Source organism: Asterias amurensis, chromosome 15, assembly GCF_032118995.1.
Source record: "Asterias amurensis chromosome 15, ASM3211899v1".
NCBI lineage: Eukaryota > Metazoa > Echinodermata > Asteroidea > Forcipulatida > Asteriidae > Asterias > Asterias amurensis.
Window position 1 is genome coordinate 14634645 of NC_092662.1, and position 17486 is coordinate 14652130.

General features: G+C 37.4%; 1 protein-coding gene across 2 annotated transcripts in view; it reads left to right on the plus strand.

Annotated features, from left to right (window-relative positions):
- Positions 1-1106: 1106 nt before the first annotated feature.
- LOC139948391 (serine/threonine-protein kinase N2-like) overlaps positions 1107-17486 on the plus strand; it is a 42759-nt gene continuing 26379 nt past the window's right edge. For both annotated transcript variants that reach the window (XM_071946532.1, XM_071946533.1), the window contains exons 1-2: positions 1107-1506; positions 3281-3605. In XM_071946532.1, coding sequence (XP_071802633.1) covers positions 1477-1506; positions 3281-3605 — 355 coding nt within the window. In that variant the 5' untranslated portion in view covers positions 1107-1476. The remainder of the gene's footprint in view (positions 1507-3280; positions 3606-17486) is intronic.

Here is a 17486-nt window from a genome sequence, read left to right on the forward strand (position 1 = left end):
CCGTTCCATATCATTTGGTTTACGCAAAAGGAAACAGAGATACCAGGAACTATTTTTTTGCCCGACGTTTTATAAACTAGAGAGGGCGCTATTTCAAAGGACCGTTAAAAATAAACTTTTCTTCAAGTTCCGTATCGGTGCTTAGGAAAACCGTCCCGAGCTCGGGACAGTTTATTGCATGACAAACTTAATAACATTGGGCAAGGAGGTTGATTCAATTTTTCATAAGAGAGCGCTTTCAAAAGAAATTGATAGAATTTCTTGCCACGTCCATATCCATTTGACGTTTCTACTTTCGTTCTGTTATTATTCCTAAAGTACTTCTATACCGCTAACAGTTTTGTAACAAATTGTTTTTACAAACCATTGAACTAAATTCACCTTAAAATTAGTTCAACGTAGGCCCACAACGAGTTAAATAAATTAATAATGACAAGATTGGCATAAATATAATAATGCATACCTCATTATCTTCGGCTAGCAAAATGTATAAGTGTATTTTCAGTTATGCAGCTGATTGCAAAATTAAAATTGTCGAATGGTTACTTATTAACTTATTCATATTTACCGCCTCGAGAAGTGAACATGAAATTATTACAATCTCTTCAAATTTTTCTCTTGTCTTACACATTCTGTACCACCATATCACTGCATAAAGCAGTCTTTCACATTTTTGCCCGTCGAAAAAAGGGGCGGGAAACTTTTGCACGTCTGCATTTAAAATCAAAGAAATAATTCATTCAAAATAAAAGGCACACGTGGTGATTTAATTTTCACCGGAAACCATGGTCCTTTCATCAAAGATTATTTCCGAGTATTTGCGTGGCCCCAACTACTAATTACATTTACAAAAAACAAAACTGAATTCCTCTGCATACAGTCATTGCAAATTACTGTGGTTTTTCTCCCGCCCATGCACGTGTCCATGTAAATAACTCAATTAAAAATCATCATAAAACGCAGCCTCGTTATAATGAACTCGAAAGCTTCCGCCAATTAAAAGATCCCTGTGTAAACTTTGGGGCGTTCCATGAACTACTTCTTACAACGCTCCTGATTGGCCAATCCTAGGCTACAAACACCACGTGATCTATGGCAGGCTATGCACTCAGCAGTGTAAAAATCTACATCGGGAAGTCGCGTCGAAATTTGACTTATTTTTCTAAGATAAAACATCATTTTCTTACGTTTTTACATCATGCCATAGGATAAGTGTATATCGAACTGTCCGTCCGTTACTTATTTTTTGGAAAAGTGTTAAGGAATTTTGCAGTGAGATTGAATTTCTTGGCCGTTCACTTCACTGGTTGACTGGTCATCACTGCTGAATTTATACCCCATTGGATTGCATGAAGAAGTTCTACGTATGAAATGTGCAGTTGTCCGCAACGAATTCTGCAACAACCTACGCAAGTCTGTTTATGGTGGTGATGCCTGGCCCTGGTGAATTCCAGTTTTGATATTTGAACCAAGAAGATGGCGACAGAATCACCTTCATTTTACCAGGTTTGTGGTTCTGTTTGAAAGAATACTGTATTTGTAAAGGAGTCGGTTCTTGTTGTGCACTTTATTGTGTGAACGTTCATAAATCAACTCGAATCTCGAATTCAATTCAATGGCATGCCAAGTGGGTTGGTCACTGCACTGTCATTTTTACATGTCAAGAGTTGTGCAGTGTAGTAGTAAGAAGATATGGCATTCTATAGTTTATGTGGGGTGTAAAGTTACTAATTTGTGACTTGTGTGATTATTTTATGAAGATGTTAAATTAAAGGGGTAGGCTAATAATGTGAAGCGCTTTGGGACACCCTCCGGGTGTGAAAAGCGCTATATAAAAACGGGTTATATTATTATTATTATTATTATTATTATTATTATTATTATTATTATTATTATTATTATGCAAGAGTATAAACTATAAGAAGTTGTTGACATTATTTGTAATTTGTAATTTTTTGTTTTTGTCTTAAATTATTTTTAAGTTTTTAGTGGAAAAGAGAGCAAAATGTAATTTTAATCAATCATACAGTAAAATATTCAAATAAAATTAATTGGTTATCAACATTGTTGTTTAAATTACTATTTTAAGTTCAAAGTCGTATACAAATTTGACACTTAACATGTCTTATTAATCCCACACATGACATGGTACTCAATTTAATTGGGTCTCAGAATTCATAACTCAGAATTCCTATCTTTCTGAATGTTTGTATATACTCAGCGCCTTGAGTACATTGTTTGGTAGATATGTGCGCTATGACTTCAATATTATGTTATTATACAATAATAAATTTATTTACATGTATGATATCCCAAGGTTTTGGCATCAAGTCTTTTGTACTTGGCAGATAGAACAACTAAAACAATTTATACTTCCACCGCGGAAAACCCACAGAAACAAACAAATGTCCATGTAAGGGAACTTGTCTGATTGAAGGAAATCTTTGTTTTAGAGCAACCAGACGTTCAAATTTCCTGTTGTACTGTGGACCCAGTTCAGGAAGTTGAAGAAAATAAATCCTATTCCTAGGCGCTAATTTCTGCGCTTAAGATTGAATCACATGTATCTGTTCACTTGTTGACGTTAGCGTTTGTGGTCAAATATTTGCAGCCTTAGTAATGGATGTACAGGCTGTTGTGGATAATTTGACCTTTGCATAGCCTTTCGGATGCCTGTTGTTTACCACAGTTAATAACATGGGAGGCAATGACATCTACTTCTTGTGTTAAAATTGTTGTTCTTCTTTATTCCTGGCAACCAGTAGGCCCTATTTAACAAATTTGCCATTATCAAGCTTCTAAATGACCCCCTGGCTCCCACAGCAATTGCCATGGTGCCCTGAGCTTTTGCTGTGGTGCCCTTTCCAAGGTTCCAAATACAAAGTTCAATTTCCCCATTAGACAGAAGTGCCCTTTCCTTACCAGGGGAAAATTGTTGCACCAATTCAAGAGCAAAATTCAAGGCCTGCGTATCATGAAATTTTTTTTAAAAGCACACTAGATACCCTGAGAAAATTTTCATGAAAATTGAATATACCATTGGGAGACCCAAGCATTGGTTTTGAAGGGGGCACAGCTATTTTTCTGTGATTAGAGGCACTTCTCTATGAGGAGAATTAGTTTGTACTGGAACTTTGCAAAGGGCACCACGGCAAAAGGACAGGGCACCAAGTGCTGTGGATTTTTGAGGCCTGGTGACCAATGAAGAAAGGTAATGTGAACAGATTTTAATTTTTCTTTGTAAGTGATTTTTGTTGTAAATCTTTTATTTTATTTTAAGGGAGTTGTTGGTGGGGAGGTAGGCATCGGAAGTCTTGCCTCTCACCTCAGCACCCGTTATGGCACCGACCTTGACCTCTCCGACGCTGGCTTCCAACAAAACCTGGAGTACATCAAAGAGCAGATCAAGAAGGACATACGCAAAGAACTTAAACTCAAAGAGGGAGCGGAAAACATGCGAAAGGTTACGACGGACAAGAAGAGTATTGCGAACATTAACAATATGGTGAAGCAGGCGAATATAAAACTGCACGAATTACGCCAAGAATTGAATGAACTTAACGCTCACATTGTGGTAAATACTGATGAAATAACTGCTGCTTCAGGTAAGTTAATTGATTGATTTTCGTGATTGTTGTTGGAACGTGAATCCTTGAGTAGAGGTTCACAAAATTGTTCAAAAGCAGGCCCGGATTTTTGTTTTTTGTATCGGCCGAAAATGTGCTTGTATCAACATGCAATTTGCGCGTATCTGGTTGCAATTGGCTAGTATCGGCCCGATATGCTAGCTTGTTCGAGGGGCGAACCCTGATTGAATAGCCAAGGGCCCATTTCCATAGAGCTGTTTACAGCTGATTTTGTGCTTACTACATGTATTTGAGCTTCCATTTCCTAGTGCTGCTTTTAAAAGCAAAATTTTCAGCTACAGTTAGCATGAAAATGTGCTACCAATGACTAGCGCTGAGAAATTGGCCCCAGGCTGTCATGATGTGCTTAATACAATCACCTTCAGTTGAAAGTTTTGACAAATTGTCAGCTCAATGCTGCAATGTAATAATCACGTCAAGAGCGATAAGGTGTTTGTAAATGAATGACTTCCTGTATAGTGAGTCACTGACTGTCTTGTGAGTAAGGAGGGGCTTCCTGGTAAAGGAATGGCTAGACGATCCATTTGTGTGCGATGGCATGAAAGCTTACTTCAACTTGCCATGACAACTGCAAACATGGCAGCTACATGACACAGTAACCTCATTCACGGTGATGATCGTTCTTGCAGCGCCATTTGGTTTCTGCATGCGCTGCTCGCTCATGACCACTGGAATTGGTTAATTACAATGTGTACTTGGGTTTTGCACATTTTGATGAGGCGGATCCACACTACATGTACGAGCATGCTAAAGTATGGTAAATGTATGCTGCAAAAAATGCACCCAGTTATCAGACATGCTGAAAAACACTGTGCAAAAGTTAAGTGTACATGTAGCCGGCCATTTCCTCTTTTTTTTGCAGTTAATTACAGAGTTGCATGTCTGAGTTTTAGAGCAACTGGTCTCCTTTAGTTCTTCTTTGATTTTGATTAAAAACATGATTCATTTGAATCGCGTCAAAATACTTCCATTTTGGCACAGGCATCCTGCAACCCCATAACATACAAACGTAATAATGTAGGAAAATCTATGAATTCATGTCACGTTCACAGGGTCTGATTTGCAATGGGTAAGCTTACGTGTGACCCTCCACTGTTGTGCGCACACTTGCCATACTACGTGTTACATATTAGATTATTGACTGCAAGACAGGTAAATTACATAGTGCCTGAATAAGCTTGCTTGCATAGATTAAATACTTTTTAACATCTTTCTACACCTCATATAAATATGGCCGCCAGATTTTTTACTTGAAGTAAGCCATTCACATCTCAGGGCCTGTGCCATGTAAATCGTGCAACCTGAAAAAATGCACTCAGCCCTGAAGCATTTCCTAGCTTTGTAAACATTGATGGAAAGTAGAAAATCAGAAAATGTGTTTACAAATACATATCCTACAGTGTACTACATCATAATCGGCTGGATTAATCCTCACACACAGCAGAATGCTAAAAATAGCTTTTGTAGTCACGGGTCACACAAAGTTTGTGTGTAAATTCTGTAAAGAGTCATGACATTTTACTGACACAGGGTTGTACAATACAATGTACATGTACAGTACATGTAGTATACATTGTACAAAATGATAGCGCTCCAAACATTTCCACACACCATTGATCCAGACAACACAGACCATTATCTCTGCATGCAGATGTGTACAGTGAACCATTTCCCTTGTATAGCAGTGCAAAATGTCTCAGTTACTCAAAAATCATCATTCCTATTCAATATTTGCATTCACTCTGCACAAAACTTTCCAGTCAAAATATTTTGCGATGCAAAATTGCTGGATGAAGTTGTTCCCTGAGTGATGTACACTGTACATTTTAAAAACTGAGACATAAACAGGGTATGGTGAATGGTGATCTGATGTTCTACATATGTACTTCATGTGTTATAAAGACAATTTAGATGATAGACAATGTAACAAACACATTAAAACCTTATTGATATCTAAGTAAAGTTGTGTGCAAGTACAGGAATATTTTACCGTGAACTTGACAGTAAAATGAAGTGATCAACGTTTTCCTTGTATGTATTTCGTCTTGTTTCACAAATGTACTGTACTGTGTTATACTTCACACAGACAACCTTTGAAACAATACCATTTCAATTTAATGGCGGAACTGACAATACGTACATGTCTGTATACAACACCACTACAAACTATTTTGTTTGATATCCGTGAGCAGCTGGTTAACCAGAGATACCTCTCTCATCTTTCTTTTCATCAGCGACAGTGATCAAGTTCTCATTTGCTTCGACCAAAATTACCAGATGTCTCTGGATTTGGGTTACACTATTGACCCATGCAGCTCAAATTTCCCGTTGAGTTATCTTAATACTAAGGCTGATACTTATTATTCATTTGGGTTTCATCATTGCACGAACCTAAAAGTAAAGCTGTAGGCTCATATCCTGGCACTAAATTTTGCGTGCAGCCGTAGGGTAAATCAACTCTGTGAGCACGCTTAAGTTGGTTCTTAGAGGGTTGATATTAACCGTAAGAAACCAATTAGTTGACGCTAATGCAGTGAAATTATGCTTAAAGGCAAACAACAATAAAAAATATTGTATTTTGCCCATTTTTGTCTTGAACACATTTGTAATGAAACTCTGGTCATGAGCTACAATGTATGCATACCTGTGTAATACACACAGAGTGTGAAGCTTTTGTGTGCAAGGATAATTCTATTACATTTTTACCTCCTGTTTATTTATTGTTGTTTACTACATCACAACCGTAGCACAGAACCTCACTTAATAGTAAACACAAGCTTTAAATCATGCACAGTGCTTAGTTTTCTTTTGACTCTCAACCTAAATTTATTGCCGTGAACTTTGCAGTCAAATAACAGCGCATGCACTGCGTAATATGCAATGGCGATTTGTGCCACTCTCTTTGTGTTTTTGAAGCGGTGCGTTCAGAATTCAGCCGAACTGGCCTCAAGTGCAAAAGGTCATACTGTACATGTGTATACAAGTGTTCAGCGCCTGCATGCACTGGAGATCCCGATAACTTCAAGTATACTCATCAATGTCAAAATTTATGGAGCGTTGTATATTGTTATTTAAGAATCATTTGTCTACTATCGCCCCCAGGGGATGATGATGAACATGTTATGTGGGTGATGCAAATTGCTAATGCGGAGCACCAAGCAGTCTTGCACAATCACTTCTGACTCCTTTGTTATGGACTGATGCATAATAGTGTACATTTGCTGTGTTAAATTGTTCAGTTGTTATAAATTATCTGTTAAGAGTTAAGTTATTATAAAAGAACGTATATTTAACTTTTTCTTAAAAACCAAAAAACATCCCAATGAACACAAAATTAACTGAGAAAACTCTGTTATTGAATGCATAGGCTAATTTTGAATTAAAAGGCCCTTCACTATAAATGTATATTAAGTGTACATGTACCAGGCATGATGTTCTTCTCTACTCTGAATTCTGCTTTTTTTTTAGCCCTCAGAAAAATCAACCAACTTTTTTTTAAATAGCCTGCAAATTCTGTGAAAGCCTTCAAAACCATATGTACATGTACGAGTAGTTCAGCCTGTGTACTCAATAAAATGTTCCTATTTTTTTCAAGGGCTAAATATCATGCCTTATGTACATCTAAAATGTCATTTTATGTCAGCGAAGGCAGCAGTTGACATCGATTTTTATTTATTATTAAATGCTCTTTAGAAGGAAAATTATAACTTCGAAAGATGAAGGTCCACAGCTTGAAAACAAACAAAATGGCAGGATTTTTGTGTGCAATGCTCAGTCACTAAGTACCACATGTAAACACAAACACAGAACACTGGCATAATCAATTTAATGTCCTTTTAAGAGCAAACTGTAGCCTATTGGGTGGTGTCTTTAGTAGAGTGAGTAGCAAGGCCTTCAGAGTGACATTAGATTGTGCTGTTTTTATCCACTCTTTCCGATAATTCTACACACTATTAAAGGGAACGTATAGTTTTTAGACCCATTCGATTGTGAAACTGTGAAACTGAAAATTTCATTTTAACAGGGGTAGCGTTTTAAAGATTTTGCCAGAAAATTTTGAGCGGTTTTGTCCATGCATGAAGAATAATTCGTAGTTGGAATACACAAGCTGAGAAAACATACATGTATTCTGAAAGTAATGTTTTCCAGATATAATTTTTTTTTTTGGGGGGGGGTGGTAATGAAAACTGGTATCTTTTTCCACAACCACATTACTTCAAAGTGAAATGATTCTCAAAATGCTTTGAAAGCTGTTGTACTTTTTCTAACCAAGTAAGTTGTTATTGCCATCAATTTTAAGAGTGATTACCAAATCATAACTCATTCAAGTGAGTTAATGATAAATAGATCCGATCTGAATATTATCAAATCTCAATCATGCTTTGGAACCTACAGGGCTTAAACTCAACATAACATTAACCCTGTATCTTCTTGTTGTGTTTGCACATGTCCCTGTGTTTGCTTGTGTCCTTTAAACTAGTAAGGCGTGGGGTATTAAGTGTACATGTAGCCTACATGTTCTGAATGTGTGAAGTTATTATTGTCTAGGAAGATTTATAGCAATAGTGTGATCCACTTAAGATGCAGTCTGCTTCAACTTGTGTGTACTAAATTTGAATACCTAATTGTGCACAATGTACAGACAGGGAAGGATTTCGTATCCCAGTTTTGCATTTAGACTGAACAAGTTTTGCATTTAGACTGAACAAGTTTTGTGCTAATTTTGAGTAGCAAATGGAGATTTTTTTTATATTTGTTTTGCACAGATTTTGCTTTAACACAGGGTTTCCCAAGTAAAAAAATAAATAAAAATTGATCAAATATTAGAAAATTTGCCAAAGGACGTAATAATTAAAACAGGGTCTTCGGAATGTTTTTTACTTGGTGTTTATCTTGGTTTTAAAGTCCTACCATCCAATGTGGAACATTCTTAGTGTTTAACTTTTTATTTTATTATAAGTATATTTGTTAAAAAAAAACAATAATAATAACTATTATGGTGTTTTTTTTGCGCGCATCAGCCAAAATTTGCGGGTTTTGGCACACATTTGGCGTTATCAGCCCAATACGCTAAGCTTGTGCATGGGAGAACCCTGCACATATAATACAGTTTACATGCACTTTGAAGCATTCGCATACAACGCACATTATGAGTTCTGTAAAACCCCTTGAGTTCGCAAGTACTGACTGTCCCCTGAAGTACTGGGGGATCAATCTTAAGTTGACTTCAACCCACATTTACCTGGATCTTGCCTGGATGGAGCCTGGATGGTTTGAAGTTGTACAATTGCAACTATCTTAAATCCCTACCCTCGGGGAATCTGAAGCGACTCTTCTTGATTTGCATTGTACCAACTACCCTGGTTATATTATACCCTCTAAAATGCAATCGGTCTTGAAAAAATTTTCAACATGTAAAAACTGTGCTATCCCCTATGAAAGGCAAAGTTGGCCTTAAACCTTTGGTTTGTTCTTATTATTCAATTGTTTTAATCTAGATGTTCATGTATAAATGTCGTTACAAATTAATATTAACCTGTGAAAATTTCATTTCAAAAGGTGATAGCAATTTTGAGATATCACTCAAAATCCGAAACGGTTACATGTATGTCCACACAGAAAGAATGATCTGTAAACACAAACTGAGAAACTTATAGACTGACAGTAAAATTTATCTGACAGTAAAAAATTTTAGATTCATATTTCAAGGGATAATACTTCTATTCTATAACTTAATATTATTACTTTGAAGTGAAATGATTCTCAATATGTTTTAAATAGACTACCCATAGCTGCTGTACTTTTAACCAAATAAATTTGTAATGCCATTAATTTTAAGAGTGATTGCCCTTCCCTTAAAGGTAGTTTGTACAAAATCTGAAGAAAAAAATGTTCTATGATTTTTATGAACAGTCAGTATTACAGGCCTGTAAATAAACCATGACACACAAAGCAATTACTGTGGTGCCCTGTGCTTTTGCCGTGGTGCCCCTTGCAACATTGTAAGGTGCCCCTTACCAGAGGAAAATTGCATTGCCCCTCCGAGCACGAAATTCAAGGTCTTGTATTAAACTCAGCATTTGAGAACATATACACTTGTACATTATACGTTCTTCATCAGTGGGCAAGGACATTTTTGCAATAGTTTTGTACACAGTAATTGATACACGTGTAATAAGGAGTTGAGATGACATTTAAGATGTCATGCTTGGTTGAACGTGTCATGTCTGTCTCAACCAATTATCTAGATGTTGTACAAGATAAGGATTAGTTGAAGACAACTTGCAGGTGTTCCTAATGATGTCGAATAATTCATGTACTGGGTCATGGTTAATCCATTTTAATAAAGCAGGCCAAATGAATAGTTTGTTAGCTGCACAGACTTGTATGGTCATCTTGGTTTGCACTGTTGGTATGACATTTTTGGCTTTTATGCTTTGTGAAGAACTTGTGAAGGGGTTTGTTTTGTGATGATTTTAGCCAAGACAAAGTCACAATAAAATTAGCAAAAATTGAATCAAGTACTTTCAAAAGCTGTGGATTTATACTGAGCACAGACTACGGTCTTCTTGGTATACAGTGTATATTTTGTGGATTTTAACACTATGAAGGGAATCAAAATGTGTTAAGAGGTTTTAAACTAGTTGAATTAAACCTACTGAAACTTGGGTCTGATAATTTTCCTGGGACCGAGGCGAAGTCCTGATGAAATTATCAAAATTTAATCAAGTGCTTTCAAAAGCGGGACCTGTGAATTTGCACGTAGCGTAGACTACGGTTGTGTCGGTACTCTACATAGAAATGTTTATGTGTTTAAACACTTGAATAAAATCTAAGAAAGAGGTCTCAAACTAGTGGTTTAAAAGCATGCTGTGGCTTGGTTCTTGACATATTTACCAAGACCGAGAGGCAAAGTCGCAATGAAGTTATCAAAATTTAATGTTTTAAAAAGTAAAAAGCAGGATATAATTTGTACAGTGTACAGACTGAGATCCTGGTTCAAATAGAGGTTTAAAAGTACATAGGTCCCTAGATGTGTACTATGTACTGTGTTCTTATTTTGTGCCTGTGTAACATGTGCTATGTCATTCAAAATACTGATCCCTTTGTGTGCTTTAATATTTTGGACTGCAAACAATGTCAATTCAGTTGAGTTCAAATCAATTTTTTATTGCATGTCAAGGACTTGTTGGTGATAGAAAATATTTTATGTGACGTTTGGATTTGTGTAGTGATTCTGATGTGGTCGAGTATTGATTCAGTTTTTACTGAGAGTATGTAAGTCTACGTTGGACTGTATGCACTGGGTTCAGGAATCGTGTTAATTTCTCATTCAAAACGCAGGCCTGATATATTCTTTAGGGAAGCAATGAAGGCGATTGCCTCCATGCCCCCTGGTCATTGCCTTGGTGCCCTTGAATTGCTCGCAGTAGAAATGTACAATTTGTACATAAATGTACATAGGGTGCCTATGAGAACATGTATTGGTGCCCTTGCCCTTTCAAAAACGAAGCAAACATACCCTGCCTGGAAACAGTTCACTTTAATTAAAGATTGTATTGGGTTTGCTTTTGCACTGTTTATTGAGGCTAACGGGCCATTCATAATAGTCAATGTTTAACAAATTTGATATTTCTTTTTAATTGTGGTTGGGTGGGTCAAAAGAAATATAACTGAAAAATCAAAATTCATAATTTTTTTTGGACATGGTAAAGGCTGCTCGATCTGCTCTATGTTGGAGTCCTTTGACCTGAGAAATCTGCATCATTTGGATTGAGGCATTACTTTGTTCTTTAGTGCATAGAGTATATTGTGATGTAAATCAATATTTAAATGTTGAAATTTGAGGTGGGTAGGTGGCCTGGGTCAAAACATTTTCGAAATTTTGTAACATTGACTATTTTGAATGGCACCTAAATGTATATAATGTGCCATACTGTTCTGATGTACATGTACTTTGCCGATCAAAGATAACATAAATTTCAGGAGATTCAGCCAGGACACAAATTACACTGAGTTCTTTGTACAGCTGAGTCCAGTGCAATGTGTGAAGGTTAATTTCCTGTAGTATGGTTTGGTTCGCTATATATTTTTGCGCGATATCGTAGTGTTTTCTAAGGTACATGTCGGATCCACTGTCTCGTTTTTTTTGTTGAAACACAATGTCAAGGATGTGTTAAATGCATTAGAAATAAGTATGGACAATGCAATCGCCTTGGAAACAGAGTGGCAGTAATGCACGGTTTGTGCAATTAAACCGAATTGTATAATTGTAAATATCAATGCATTTACGATGTCTGGCAATATAATAAAATCAACGATCCGAGTCATTTTTTTAAAGGAAATGAAAAATATGTTTACATGCACCAAATCTCTCATAAATTTATGAGATGACTGTATACTAATGTTTACATTCTGAAAATAATAATAACAATTAATAATAATAATTGTGGCTTCTTATATATAGCGCACATGTCCGTCACTCAGTGACGCTCCTGCCGTTGTAACATTCAGTATTTTCTTGAAGATGTGGGACTACGTTTGAATTATGAGACCTAATTCTGATAGCACCATGTAATGTTTTTACAAGGTGCTGTGGCGCTTGTTGCTGCCGATCGAACCAGGAACGCTGGGGCGAACCCCTTCTCTTTTCGATAAGTGCACTGGGTTCTTTTACATGCGTTACAAAACACATGGGACCAACGGCTTAACGTCCCATCCGAAGGACGAAGCAATCGTGAAGTGTCTTGCTTAAGGACACAAGTGTCACGGCTGGGGATTCAAACCCACACTCTGCTGATCAGAAACACCAAAGTTTGAATTCGGTGCTCTTAACCACTCGGCCACGACACTTCCACGCTTCTAATGTACATTAAGGTATCAATATCAGGGCTTGGATTTCTTGCTTGAAGGGGCATGACAATTTTCCTCTGGTCGAAAGGGACACTTCTAGAGAGGAAAATGTAAATTTGTATTGGAACTTTGAAAAGGCCACCACAGTAAAAACATGGGGCACCACGGCAAATGCTTTTGGTGCCGTTGGTGACTTCGAGGCCTGCAGTATTCAGTGTACACAACTTTGTTAGTGTCGTTAACTGAAAATCAGAGGATTTATGTTCTTGAAGGTTTCTGTTTAAAACTGTTTTGACAGTCTTTCAGTTTTGTGTTTATTTGAAGAAGTGGGCAGTAGAAGTTTTAAATGTTTAGTGTAGGCGTTGCGCAGTGTGTGTAGGTGTCTGCTTTCAAGCAAAGCACAATTTGTTTCCTCTGCGGTGTTATGGATTTATCTAGGCCTACATGTTGGAAATTTTAATTTTGCTGAGTCCATGGTGTGAGAGATGAGAAACTATTTTAACGTTAAAGGTTTTTGTTAAAAAGTCGTGGCAATTGTTTTTTAACATTGAAGGTTTTGTTTACAAGTCATAGAAAATTGCTTTCTTGCTCTCGTAAAAGACAAACATTAAAGCTTTTGTGCAAACCTTTGATGAGGATATTTTCGTTTCATTGAAGATCATCTTTGTAAGTCAAATGAAAGTTTTTAATGGGGGTTTTGTTTAAGTAGTGGAAATTGTTTGGCTGTCTTGTTCTCATAAAAGATACAGTAATAAAGCTACTGAACAAACCTCTTGAAGGGTATTTTCAGAACAGAAAGATCTTCAAAACATTCAAGAGCGAGAGGGAGGGGGGGAGTCATGAGTAAAGTGAGTGGTATTGTCAAAGACAACAGGATATGAATGGGTCTTTTGATATGATAGTGGTTTGTGCAGAGGACAGTGTGCGTCATCTCGCCTCATCTGATCCTCGCAGCGGATGTTCCCGCGAAATCTTGAATTAAAGTTTCCTTCACAGACATCAATGCATCCTCACTGTATTGCTTCTAAAATAGCCATTTTTGAGATTGTGCGTTACTGAATGGGGTTAGGTTTCATATGTTCATTGGCAGTGTGCCGACTGACCATACTCAAGTGTAGGTAGATAACCGCTAAATAGAGCTATTTGCATGAAGAAGGTACCTCAGGGACCATGTTGTGTTGAGCAAACTACTGAAATCAGGTCAAATCTCTTTTCGCATATTTGTACTAAATTCCAATGTGTATCAATCAATTGTACATACTGTGTGCACCAAAAATACATTTGAATACATTTTGTGCAGGTCTAAAAAAAAAAATGCATTCTGAAAGTGCAAAATAATTCATCAAAAATTAGAAATTTTGATAATTTATCAATTTAATTTTAGCAAGTTCATAATGCCCAATCGAGCCCTGAAATTAACCAGGGCGTCCACAGCTACTGCCATGGTGCCCTGTGCTTTTGCTGTTGTGCCCTGTTGTGCATTCTGCAGTGCAAACCATTTTATCAAAATTATTTAGAAATTTTGATTATTTCTCAATTTTACATTCAGCATGATTTTAGCAAATTTGTAATGTGCTAACTTGTACATTTTGTCATTGAATAAGAGCTTTATAGCAAAATCACCAATTTCCCTTCAGGATTCAATAAAAATGTGCAGAGACGAGATAAATGAAGGAATCAAATAAATCCCACCCACTCTCGGTCTCACCTTACCCGGGAAGGTCACATGTCATTATTAAGGAAGGTCAGAGGTCATAAGTGAACAAGTTAAAATCATAAGGAAATTTGTGTATTAATACTTGGTGATGGTAGGAAACCGCCAGCGGGTGGAAAAAAAAAAAACGCAACATGAAACCTGCCTAGCCTGGACTAACACCAATTTAATTTACTCTGAAGGTGTATACTTTAGTGTTTGGCGAGTGAATATTCTCACAGTTGGGTTGTTTTATTCTTGTGGTCAGGTTATGTTGGCATTATTATTATGATTATATTATTACATTGGTTTGGATGCTGTGGTGCTTCAGGCATTGTGCATTCATAGATGTCATGTACATACTTGTGCATTTGTCAGGAATTTTGCTTTGAATTTGTCTCTCAAGTGGATAAATCGATATCCTGCTCGGAAAACATCTGAGAGGAAAAAGTAGAACTTTTGTTTGAATATTTTTATGATATGATGAGGTAGGAGGCACTATCAGGGTTCAGTTCTGGAATTTCATCTTTGAAAGGGCAAGGCCATTTTTATTTTGCATAGGGCACAAGTTTCCATTGGAAAATCTAATGCCTATGGGAGTATTTTGAAGGGGCACCAAGGCCAAGACCAGGGCAACGAAGACCATTGCCCTCGAGGCCTCTGAGTAATTCCAGGCTTGAGGGTTCTCCCTAGGTGTTTAAAACTGGGGGCATTTCTGGACCAAAATTTGGGGGATATTTGGCTTAAGCACGCGGAGTTGAAACATGGTCTTCGGAATGTTTTCTGCTCTGTGTTTATCTTGGTTTTAAAACCCACTGTGCACTCTAGAGCATGGTTATTGTTTTCTCTTGATGTTATTTTTTGGCATCAGCATTTTGGGATGTTTAACTGAAGCACGCTGAATTGAAACAAGGTCATCGATATGTTTTATACTCTCTGTTTATAAATCTTGGTTTTAAAAGTCCCTAACTGTGCAATCTACAGCAATGGTTTTACTTTTGATGTTATTTTGTTGCTCATTGGCCACCAATTTGCATGTACATGTATCGCCACACAATTCCAGGGCTGTATGCTTCGTTTTTGAAAGGGCAAGGGGACCAAGGCATTTTTGTCTTGGTAAAGGGCACCCTATGATGAAATTGCAAATTTGTACTAGAGCATCTCAAGGGCACCAAGGCAATGACCAGGGGACATGGAGGCAATCGCCTTCGTTGCCTTCGTGAAGTATCAGGCCTGCAATTCGCAAGTATCGGCATGCAAATTGGAGCGTATCGGCTCGATACACTGCATTACCTTAGTGCATGTGAAGAGCCCTGCAATAACGGTAATTGTCATGGCTTGGTGAAGTTCAAGCATTGAGAATGTAAATAATTGATCTGACGAATGTCACTTTGCATTATGAAAAGATTTCTGTATAAATGTACTGGCCTGATACTTCATGGAGGCATCGAAGGCGATTGCCTCCGTGTCCCCTGGTCATTGCCTTGGTGTCCTTGAAATGCTCCAGTACAAATTTTCAATTTTATCATAGGGTGCCCTTTACCAAGACAAAAATGCCTTGGTGCCCTTGCCCTTTCATAAATGAAGCATACAGCCCTGAATGTACAATGTACATGTATCTGGAAGGTACAGTATTATGGTACTCAGTCACCTGTGGTAAGCGATGCTCAGTGCAGTTCATGTCATTATTAATAAGGTTTTTTTCAAAGTAGATTTTAAAACAGCGCTACTTCCTTGTCCACTTCCCAGAGGAAACCACAAAAATATTGCAGACATTTTCTTTGGTGTGACTTTCACTCCATGCTGGCACAGATCTACGTGTTAGCATCCAACAGTACAAAGAATATAAAAACAATCAAGGTTGTAGCCAGATTATTTTGTAGCTAAGGGTGTCCAAGTTTGCTGAAAAATTGTGTCCAAATTCTTTGCTTACTGTATAAAATAAACAGGGTGTTCAAAAGACATCCAGACACCTCTCTGGCTATTGTAAGACTGTATTCTCTAAACATGATCTAAACAAGTTTTTTGGGTTATCAGACAGATGATGGCAGCAAAACAATTCGCTGTTTACTTGTAAATTTGCTGACAACAAACATCTCTAATAGCTTTAAGAAATAAGTACCTCTTGTCAACGCATAATGTACATGTAGGCCTACATGGATACATGTATTATTATAGTATTTACACCTGCTGTGTATGTTACTGTACCAGGCCTTGAAATAACCCACGACACCCACGGCAATTGCCGTGGTGCCCTGTGCTTTTGCTGTGTTGCCCTTAGCAAAGTTCCAATACAAATTAAAAATTTTCCTCTGACAAAGTATGTACACGTACAGTGTAGAAGCGCTCCTTTACCAGAGGTAAATTGCTGTGCCCCTTCGAAAGAAGGATGAAATTCAAGACCTTATTACATTCAAGTCCATGTACGGCCTATCCTACTGTAGAATAGTGTCGGGGTGTGTACATGTAATTGGGGCAAATAACCCAATCCATTCAAATTTTCACTATCATTAGAGTTTGTTTGACTTCATGAGAGATGATTCATTACTAGGATAGGACAAGGGGGCAAAGGTCACAGTCACTAGTTCAGCCCACAGTGTGACTAGTGCAGTTTCTGGATGGCCTGTAAGCCTGTTGGCATGTACGTTTGAATTGAAGCAGTGTTTACAATACTGTAGTGAATGTTGCTTGTAAGTTTGTTATTCTCTGAAACCTGCATACACATGTAGGGCCCTGTAAGTGTAGGTTTGTACTGTATGTACGGTCATGGAGGAAGGAACGAACAATACAAGTACACAGGCCCTTGACTGATGAAGTATGCAATATTGCATAAATAAAATAACCCACAGACATCAGTGTTAGTCATGATGTAGGCCGTTTGTTTTGATGTTATAATCATAGTGTTAGCCAGAGGGGTGTCTGGGTGTCTTTTGGACACCCTGTTTTTAATTTGGACACCCTGTTTCATCTGTCATTTACATGTAAATTTATTGTAGGTGAACAATTTGGACACCCAGTTTTAAAATTTCCAGCAAATTTGGACACCCTTTTACCAAATCCTGGCTAAAACCTTGGTTATAATGTATTGATGTGTCATTTATAATACACGTTCTTCAGTTGAAACTAGTTGCTTTCAGGCCTTCAATTTCTTTCTTGTTTGAAGTGGCACAGCAATTTTCCTCTGGAAAGGGGTACTCCTTTAATTTTATATTGGAACTCTGCAAAGAGCACCGCAGCAAAAGTACAGGGCACCACGGCAATTACTGTGGGTGCCAGTCGTCGATTTCACCAAA